Source organism: Hyposmocoma kahamanoa, unplaced genomic scaffold, assembly GCF_003589595.1.
Source record: "Hyposmocoma kahamanoa isolate Upper Pololo Valley unplaced genomic scaffold, ASM358959v1 64, whole genome shotgun sequence".
In the NCBI taxonomy this organism is placed as follows: Eukaryota; Metazoa; Arthropoda; class Insecta; order Lepidoptera; family Cosmopterigidae; genus Hyposmocoma; species Hyposmocoma kahamanoa.
In genome coordinates, this window is record NW_020653852.1 from 17501762 (window position 1) to 17512671 (window position 10910).

The 10910-nt window shown below is 37.7% G+C and overlaps 1 protein-coding gene across 1 annotated transcript in view; it reads left to right on the forward strand.

The window, feature by feature from the left end:
* The window catches only part of LOC113230919, a 41070-nt gene extending 30678 nt beyond the window's left edge, over nt 1–10392 (forward strand). Inside the window, exons 17-23 of the mRNA XM_026465029.1 lie at nt 302–423; nt 615–817; nt 1230–2446; nt 2908–3251; nt 4381–6201; nt 6776–6903; nt 10101–10392. Of these exons, the coding sequence (XP_026320814.1) occupies nt 302–423; nt 615–817; nt 1230–2446; nt 2908–3251; nt 4381–6201; nt 6776–6903; nt 10101–10195 (3930 nt within the window). The 3' untranslated portion in view covers nt 10196–10392. The remainder of the gene's footprint in view (nt 1–301; nt 424–614; nt 818–1229; nt 2447–2907; nt 3252–4380; nt 6202–6775; nt 6904–10100) is intronic.
* Nucleotides 10393–10910: the final 518 nt, after the last annotated feature.

Genomic DNA, 10910 nt, shown 5'->3' on the forward strand with positions numbered 1-10910 from the left:
CTACTTAAAACTAAAATAGAATCCGTTATTAACCGAATACAATTTATTTAGTGATATCACATATTAACTTACGTCGAATTAAAAAATACAGTACGCTGTATACATAAATATGGAAAACAAAAAATAATAATTAATTTTTCCCAATGTTTATTGAAGTAATAGCATTTAAGAGCTCTTCAGAGACGCTCAGCAGCCCTAACACGATATTTAATAACGAAAATCTAAGAAAGGGACACATTACTGTAAATTAAAATTGCTAACATTTTGTTCTTCAACTCTAGAACCGCTACTTTGATTACAGGGCACAATGGAACAGAAGATCTATGAGCGATCTGTGTCGAAACAGGCGGTGGCGTGCCGCGTAGTCGATGAACAACAAATCGAGCGGCACTACAACATGGCTGAGCTTACAGAACTCTATCGGTAAGAATTATGTCAAAAGTGTCTTTGGGATGTAAGTGTTGAAAAGTATCTAGGATATGACTCTAATATAGGTATCAAAAAGTTGTAAAAAAAATTTAATTGAATGAGTGAATTAAGATTACCGTAATTAGTTCTAAGAAATTTAAGTTCAAGTAGTTTTATTTCATGTAGTACTTATTTACGAACTTTAGATATGACGAGAGTGGCTTAGGCGTAGCTGGTGGCGTAGCAGCGGGCGTGCGCGATGTAGCACTGCTACGCGTAGCTCGCTTGTCAGCGCTACACGCAGTCCACGAGCACGACTCGCTACTACGCGGGTCCGCCGAGCCTTCGCTGCCGGAGGACGAACGCGCAGCTGCCTGGATGCAGTTTCAAGAGGAACACGCTCACAAACGTATGTTAAAGCATCTAATGCCCCATATACATATTATTATAATGGTCACACCTCCCGTATCAAATTCAACTAGCTCACTCGAAAGTAAAATAGCGCTCGTTATGAGTTTTCATTAAAACTGAATATGTGATCTATTCTTGATCCATCCGTGATCCATTTTTGATAATGATAGTAATTACTATCCTTATATATTAATTACGTCCAAAATTTTTGGACTGTTTAGACTAACGAACAACTCGAATGACTCTTGTGGCAATTAAAAAATTAAAAAATTGTGATTCATTTCTGGTAATTAATTATGTATGCGTATTTCATATTAGTCTATCACAAATGACTCGTATTTATTAGTGTTCTCTTTCAATTTCTAAAATTAGAAACCAGTAATCATGCTGTTTATATCTTTCGCGTACAGAGCGGCAAAATCAGCTAACATCAGGCCATCTCAAACGCAACAAACCAGTAAAAACAGTAAATGACCACGATTACCAGCTGCCGCTACCCGAAATACCCGAATCATCTCATTTACTCCAATACCCGCAACTTTCTAATTTAACCGAAATCAAAACAGACACTTCAACCGCAGTGCCAGAACCTAAACATAAAAAACGCAAGAAACCAATCAAACTTAAAATATCTTTACCGCCTGCCCCACAAGTACTTGAACAAAACAAAGAAGCTAAGTCCATACAAGATGGAATGGTAAAGAAAATTATGGACATTCTCGTTAGTCGCAACCAAACTCAAAATGCACAGGAAATAACCAAACTAGTCGCTAAAGTACGAAAAATAGTTGCTTTCGGACAAATTGATCAGGAAAGTTTCGAAGATGAAGTGACACAAACTGTAGCAAATGTTTTACTTGGTAAGGAGCCTATGCCTCCGACAACTGTTGCAATGCCACAAGAGACCGCTCCTAAGCCACCCGTGAGCGACGTTAAAACTGTAAAGGACGTTAAACAAAAGAGAGGAAGAGGTAGGCCGAGAAAACCTGTACATAAAACACTGGAAGAAACTTCAGCTGAAATTAGACATGAAAAATCTGTGAAGATATGTGAAAAAAAACCTGATGCACATGAGGAAGAAAAAATAGAAGACGGCAAAAATCGCAGAAAAGCCGCAATTGTAGCCAAGAAACAAATAAATTCAATTGACGACGAAATAGTTGACTTGGATGCGGACGACGACTGGCCAGGCGCTAGCGACAACGATTATACTCCTGAACAAATTACACCTAAACAAAAAACTGAAAAACCAAAACCAAAATCGAAGAAAGAACAACATAGAACTGTGGAACCTGAAAAAGAACAGGACATTGTGAAAAAAGAATTAAACACTGAAATAAATAGTATACTATTGAGTGACGATGATGATGCTCCGGTTCAAAAATCGACAAGTAAAAGTGAAAAATTAAAAGCTACTGTGGATGCGCCAATTCCATTACATCCTTCACTATTAAGTAATAAGAATTTCATAAAGATTATAGCGCATACGTATCTCGAGGGTAATTCTAGTTTGGATGAAGATGCGGCTACTTTAGCAGCTCAGTACAGTGCTTTGAAGGCTCAGAAGGAGGTTGAAACAACTGGAAAACCGATTGACAGCGGACCTATTTACGACATCGCCTTTAAGGTGCGTGTTAGTGTATAGATTTTCTGAAGCTAGTTCTGATACAGAACTAATTGAATATTTATGAGCGGTTACACACGCCGACTCTTAGCAGCGTGTTTGCAGCGATTCAGTCGCTAATTGTTCATCTTTGCACGCACTCGCAACTTGAGCAGCAATACAATCGCGATGCAAACACGATGCAGTCGCAGTGGCAGTGATACGATCACGACGGTGCAAACGGGCGAAGATGCAATCGCCAGTAAATCGCTAGTGTCGCGATGTAATCATCGCCGTGTGTAACTGCTCTATGAGTTATGGTTCAAGATTTATTTACATTTCTCTCACAATTATAAATCATCAGTATGCGCTCCGGCAGACCCAATCATGAATTAAGAAAATACGCCAACGCAAAATAATTGTGATCAATGGAAACTTCAATGTTATTGTCATTAATTAAAAATATTATAAATTCACTTCAACAGGTACTTGGTCCAGATATTATAGCGAAACTCTACAAAACGAATTCTAAAACAGTGACAAAGTGTGAGCCGTCCATATCAAGAATCAGGAATGATTCACAAGATAAGCCAATAGCTAAATTAAAAGCCAAAACTATTGCGGAGTTGACTGGTAAAACCAAACCACCAACTCCACAAAAAGATATAATACCTGAGTCTCCTCAAATAAAGGCGCAAGTACCGCAAGCGAAAGTGAAGAAATCCAAAACAAATCCTGGGTTCGCGAAAATAATGGCGACGGGAGTTGCTATGTCTGCCGCTGGATCTTCTGAGACTACTGCTTCGCCTACTGTCGTGCCTATTGGAATGTGAGTATATTTTCTTTGATTATAAGCAAATATGCATGTGGAAAGACACCGCGTCGTTAATTCTGTTCTAGAGATTTCCTTTATTCCTTGTGTTATGAACAGTATTGACAGCTCATTACCCCACCGGACATTGGATATTTGCTCCCTCCTTTCGCAGCACCACTAAGGAGCTTGTCACTCTACACAGGATTTTGTAACATACTAACAACCTCGCAGCGCTTATTACTAATATTGTAAATAACAACTGTTCCGTTACTTATAAAAAATAAAATATTTAAATAGATCGCTCCTAACAGTGAACTCTGTGCGGTAATGAAAGAAAGCGTTAGCGTAAATACCAATCCGATGCAAAACGCAAGAGCGGGGCTGGGTTTCGTCGAGGAGGACACTTGCACGTTTGAACTTACTGCAGATCTGAAAAGTGTCAGATAGTACAACAAAAACTATTTTTTTGTAAATTTATTAAAGTTGTTGTTTATGTAATAATAATATAATCCTGCGAGGTTATTATTATTTTAAAAAATAATCCTGCATATTCATTATAGTTGAATACTACTCATTAAAACGTGGCATCTATAGATTGGGCTGTCCGACACATTGTGGGAAAAAACGCTATCCAAAAATTACCATCCTTCTGCCAATGACGGTGTGTGTAAGGAGATCGTACTCGTCAATCTTTGGTGTTATGTGTAAGATGGAGACAATAGCGGTCAAGCTATAGGTATGGATTATGGAACTTGTACAGAAAATTCGTGATTCAGTTTATAATTTTACTACAGGCGACATTGCGGTTTTTTTATTCCAAGTGACGGGACGAACAAGTCGTGCGTCCTGGTGGTAAGCGACACACCTTTCCATAACAGTCGCAGTGCTGTTCAGAGATTTACATAGCAAAGATCTGAGGGGCACTGCCACTGCGCCCGTCACCCTGAGGCAGGTTGAAAAGTATGGGACTTTTCTGCCTGTAATCTCATCAGCACTCTTACCCTTCAAAACCAGTACACAGAAATGCTCACATTACTGCTTAGCAGCAGAAATAGGTAAGGTGGCAGTACTTCCCTGGACGAACTCTTTCACAAGAAGCTCTAAAGTTGCGTTTAGTTTTTTAAATTGTATATTTTTTACACAGGTTTGCAAGAGCACACAGCATAGCAGAGACAACTCAAATATCCACACAACCGAAAGAAGAAAGCATATTACCTGACGACGACGTCATCATCAGTGACAATCTTACACCCACTATATCGGATAATCTAGCTCCGAAGAATAAGCATCTCCTTCCAGTCAATAAAGTGACATCACAAGGACCTCCAATACCGAAAATAAAAATCTCAAAAGGCAAAATAGTGCTATCCCCTTCTTTAGTTATACCACCAGCAAATACCACTGTACAGAAACCCAGTGTTGTTTCTGATACTGCAAGTGATACGATCTGCTTAGATAGTGACGAAGAAGAAACTATCACCCCTACTGTGCAACCAACTTCAAACGCTCGTAAATTAGTAGCGGTGAAATCTACTGCTAAGCAACAGCAACCTGTGCCTGTACAATTGACAGCGGCGAACCCGATCAATCCTGGACAACCCCAGATTATTCCTGAATCAATACCAACTTTACAAACTGGAGTCATTAATCTTGGAAAATCCCAAAATGCGAATTTCGTTGTAATCCCAGCATCGCATGCCAGTAAACTTACCAAACTACCTCAGGGCTCCATACCACCCAATGTGAACATTTCAAGACTCTTTGTTGGCTCGCAAAACACCGCAGTCCCAATGCAGATACCAAATAACGTTAATTTGCTAAATCCTCATTTAGACGGCTTACTAAGCTCAAAAAGTGTGATAATGAATCAAATGCCCCAAAACCTCAACTTTGTCAACCAAATACCTCAAAATCTGAACATGTTGAATCAAAATTTGAATGTTGGACCTCAAGCATCGTCCTTCACCTTACAACCTCAAAATATTAACATAGTTGGTACTATCCCGACAAAAGTAATTACAGCCCCACAGATAATTAGCTCGCCGATAGGGACTATAAACCTTGGATCAATATCAACCACGGGTACTTCCACTCAAAATGTAAGCAGTTCAGAATCAATACTCCCAACTCTTCCGTCTAAGACCTTGTCAAAACCAGGACCTGCGTCTAGCAAAGCTAGAAACAAAACCCTATGCAAACCGGGTGATATACTGCGTATCACAAAAACTGGTCAAGTGGAAATTCTCAATAGGGATGATAATGATGCTGCAGTGGGCCAGCTTAAAGCAACTACATCAAAGAAACAAACAAATGACCCTCAAACCTCAGTCTCACTGTCGGACGACGAGGAACCTGAACGAGTTTCTTCAAAATTTAGCAAGGTCGAAAGCAAAACGAAAAAAACAAAAAGATCTCGTAAAATATCTTCATCGAGCAGTAGCAGTGACAACAGTTCAAGACCATCTAGTCCAAATGATCCTTTATCTATATTGAAAGACGTTGTGCACATTCAAGCATCAGAAGATCCTTTCCCCGTCGAAAATACGCCGACAAAATCAAATTTACGACCGGAAAAGGTTGTCGGAAGCACTTCAACAAAGAAGTCGGCATCTTCAACACCTTCTAAAGCTACTAGAAGTCAAAATGATCCTATGCCTAAAGTGTCACAAGCTAAAAAAGATAAAATTTTAGATCAAATCAATAAAACTAATACAGTGTTAATGAAATTGAACGATGTATTTGGGCCGGCGACTGAGGGAAAAGGAAAGAATCAGAATATAGGAAAAATTGATTCAGTAGATCTGACTGACGCAACTCCTTCCACGAGCTCTGTCCTAGACAAACTGAGTAGGGATATAAAGATTGGTAAAGCGTCAAACAATACTCCTACTAAGATAGTCGGCACCTCGAAGAATATCATTCTAACAGGCAGTGGAAAAGCTACGGTGGCATCTGTAGAGAACCAGTAAGTATTATTTTTACAAGTTTTCGTATTTCCTTGCTTTGACTAAACATTATACGATAATGTAGGTCTCTACCCCTAACTAGTTCGGGAACATGTAAATAAATGGTATCAAGGTAGGCGAAGAAATAATGAAGAATATTATTGAGTAGATATATCTTTACTAGAAAAATTAAATTCAAAATAATCAAAGCTACAAACTGAGTATATAGATAAGCGCGCGCGTAAGTCTTTTTAGCTAGAAGCAGTCCCGGGTGGTCGGTTGGGAGTGGGCGCGTAGCGATAAACCCTCACAGGAGCACGGAGGAGAGAGGCATGCAGCGGAGGGAAGACTTCTGCGACATCATCGATCAATTAATTCTGTTAAGTGACATAACGTTATAGTTTTACATTTTTTGCTAAAACATCTGGGTATCATAATTTTATAATAAATTGCCCCGACAACCGTGCCAATCACGGTGTATTTGTCTCCTTTTTAGGAGCCCAAAGGAGCCTAAACTTTGTAAAAGAATTTAACAACGATTGGCTAAAGCGGTGTACAAGCACTTCAACGAATTTAAATGAAACACATTTGCAGGGCAAAGAAGTCGATTCGCGTGACTAACGTTGAAATCATGCCGGCGACACCCGCCTTCAAATCTTGGACGGTTGCGAAGAAACGCTCCTCGACTGCCTCAACTAGTGCCGCTAAAAAGAAAAAGACAGGTGAGCACATTTACTACTTACACGTACTTTGAGGTAGCTTCATGGAAACATTTTATCACGTTTGTATTCCACTGTGGTAAGCGGAAGCTATGGATTTCCACCCGCTACGCTGTTCTCATAACTCATTAGCTTCCTCCACATACATTTGCCCACATTTTCGTACTCACCTGTTTCTTGGCTCTACTTTAGGATACATTCATTCTGGTTGAAATACTCGTATATACGACGAGGTCGATATTTCCCCACGTTCCTGAAAGTATAACTAGTTTCATTGCGTTGAGTGCGCGCTGCGAATACTGTAATTCAATAGCTTGGATATTTTTTTAAGAATCTTAAAAATTCATTATTTAGGCTTAAAAATAAATAAAATTATGCTTTTAGAAGCACTAAAAATAAATAAATAGAAAATGCACATTTTTGAGTAATGCATCAAGTCTTGTCTGCCTTTGTCTGTGTGTGGCAACGTAGCACCCAAGCGGATGAACTCTACTCAAAGAGATTTTTTTATTTGAAAGCTATGTTGAGTGTGTGCGTTATTTATTATTTATTTAATTTTATTGAGATGATTTTTAGTTATGTTTAGTGTTTGATGAACATAATTATCCTCCCAGTTACTATAGGGATCTCAGAGTCGTATTCCAGAACTCTACTCAATACTCAAGTCAGGACTTGAGTATTGCAGTGAGCATTGAAAATCATACTCAAGGCCTGGCCATTAGGGTCGTATTTCCAGTGCTTGAAATCATACTCAAGTCTGCTCAAATCCTGACTTGAGCATTGAGTAGAGTTCTGGAATACGACCCTAAGTCATAAGATAAATAAGTATTTCCACTTGTCTGATTTATTTGAAATTTAATTGTAATACTATCGATATCCGATGATACTACTATATGGTATGTTATCTTGATCTGATGCTGCAACCAGAGCAGTTTGCACTCTACGCAACTTTTCAATTATTTACAGTGAACTACCATATTTGGGCTCATTAAATTTACATCTACGTGTTATTAGGTTACATATAGTGATTTATTGCCTTTTTAATTTTTTTTTAAATTTAATTACGCCTAGAGTGAAGGTGAAGATTTCGGTCACACATATAAGAAAGACCTTTCCTTTTTATTTAATGTTTTTAAAGAATATCTCGTAATATTGCAAATAACACTGTGTAAAAAGCATCGTTTGATGAATAAAACCATTTAGTACAAAACAAGATATGCTAACAACAACATTTTACAACAGACAATTATTTCTGACAATCTATATCCAAATCAAATACGAGTAGAGTTTCATTCCGGATTTGTTCCGAGTTTTGGCAAAAGAAATAACAAAAGATTATTGTCCCGCCGCCCGCCATCCGGCTTCACCTCCCTTCCTCGCTTTGTGCCTGCATGACCATTTCGTGGTCTTTCATAGATTGGCTTCAATGGGAATAGTAATAGTCATATAGAAGCATTTTGTAATAATATTAATAAATTTGAAAATAACTCAATTTACCATAAAAAAATTTGTTGCAATGTTTGTTCAGAGATTTTCGATCTTATTACTACTGAAAACTCCGGCTTTTCTTGCTAATGTCAACCTTACATAATAGATAGACATGGCAAAAACGTCTGTTTGTCAATAATCTCAAAGAACTGCCTCCGTGGCCGAACGGTTACCATGCCGGACTGCCACGCAGAGGTCCCAGGTTCGATTCCCGGGCCGAGAGAAATAGTTGTATAGCCTACAATTATTTCTCTCGTGAGTTTGGGTGTAATTTGTGGTTGTCTATGTGTGTGTCCATGGCACCCGCGACACAGGGTTTCCCTAGTGCGGGGCTATGTTAAGTGTGTGCGTTTAAAAAAAAAAAAAAACAATTATACTGTTGTGCGATTTTTTAACAACTGTTATTGTAAACTGTTGTCAGAAAACCTGTTATTCTGCTGTTTTGTAATTTTGCATACAATATGACAATGATAGCGAATGATTATTGTGTAGTGTTGCCAGACGGTTACATTTCTTACATTTTTCGTAACTTTTGATGGACAGGCGTGTAGCTTGCTACCAGGCGCACGAATTGTCCGTCACTTGATATTATAAAAAAAATCTTCTGGCGTAATACGTAAATAATTTTTGTTAAGGCAATTTAAAAAAAAAAAGTTACTATTTTTTTTTTTTTTTTGTCGTCGAGTTGCGGACACCAGCCCGTTACACCAAGTACCAAGTACTAGTTTAGTTTAGATTTTGTTATTGTTAATCCTAAATAGTTTACGAATGCACCCAAATTAAACCAAAAACTAACTTAGATATCATGCTAATAAGGTGAAATCAATAAATTACCGGTTATAGCTTGATTTTTCTTGAGCGTACTTACTTTTTTATTTTTAGGATTTAAGCGTATATAATATATTTTACAATTGCAATTTTTAATTTAAAAATAAAACGAACTTGTAAAATGTAAAATTTAAATTTGTAAAACGTAGACAAAAATATAACTTTTGTAATTTTCGACTCAAGGGCCCTGGCAACACCACGGCAACACTGTTGTGGAACCTGTTATTTGAGATTTCAGACATTCGCAGATAATGGGCGACTATCCGCGATTCAAATTCATTCAAATCAAATTGTTATTGTTATAAATCTATTGTAGCCATTAATCAATAAACAAAAAACAAATTGTAAAAGCTGTACTTAAATTGATTAATAGTAACTGTCGATATCGAATATTAAAATCGACATTATTCCAATTGCATAAAGCTCAAAATCGTAGTTTCATATATTTGACTAATAACAGTAAGATAATAAGTTTAATAACAATAAAACATAAAATGAGAACGAGTTTGTGCTGAGAAAGAGAGACTTTATGCTGTGCACTGAAATATTATAATCGTAACATTTGCAAATCGTTGCATCGTCTAATCATCTCACTGCCTATGGGCTATTTATTGCGTACGTGCTTGTTCGCGCGACCCAATCGCAACAGCAGTTTAGACAGTTGTTCGATACTAAGTTATATATTGCTTAAGAATAAAGGATTACTTAATCTGGTGTTGTAATAATGATCACCTCTAATTAACAGGTATTCACTCTAATCCGGCGATATGCGCCCAGAAGTTTCAATAAGGCTGTATATTAAGTTTTCCCGTTGTTGCTGTCGTAAAACTCTCATTGAATTTAAAATTCGCGTGTTAAACTTTAAAACTGCTTTTCTGTTACAGGCTCGGCTCTAGATGACCTGCGGTTCTTCAACTGCGACGATGAAAATGATAATTCTAACATTGACATGAATATTGACATCATTGAATTGGAGTAATATCACACAACCCGTTTATACGGTGTGGTTTTTAGAGATAAAAGAGATGTAGAACACCTAGTTATTAACTGGACCATCTTTAGTCAAGTAATGGAGTCTTCAAACAATATCTTGTTTACTTACTGCAACTAAAATGACTAATAACCAATGTTAGGCCAAGCCCGAGTCTGGTATTAATAGTATATCGGATGAGATGTCAACCAGTCATTCTCAGACTAGTGTCCACTAACTAATTTCCGTGGCAATTTTTATTATTTAAATATTCAAGTATATTAAATAATATTTTACAATACAATACTCGAATATTAAATAATATTGCACGATAAACAATCGAATACTTAAACAATAAAAATTGCCACGGAAATTACGTAGTGAACACTAGTCCGAGAATGACCGCGATATTTCCTGTATTTATAAACTCAGGGTCGTATTCCAGAACTCTACTCAATACTCAAGTCAGGACTTGAGCATTGCAGTGAGCACTGAAAATCATACTCAAGTCCTTGCCATTAGGGTCGTATTTCCGTTTTTGAATTGACAACACTAAGGGTCGTATTCCAGAACTCTACTCAATGCTCAAGTCAGGATTTGAGCAGACTTGAGTACGATTTCAAGCACCGGAAATACCACCCTAATAGCAAGGTCTTGAGTATGATTTTCAGTGCTCACTGCAACACGCATGTCCTGACTTGAGTATTGAGTAGAGTTCTGGAAT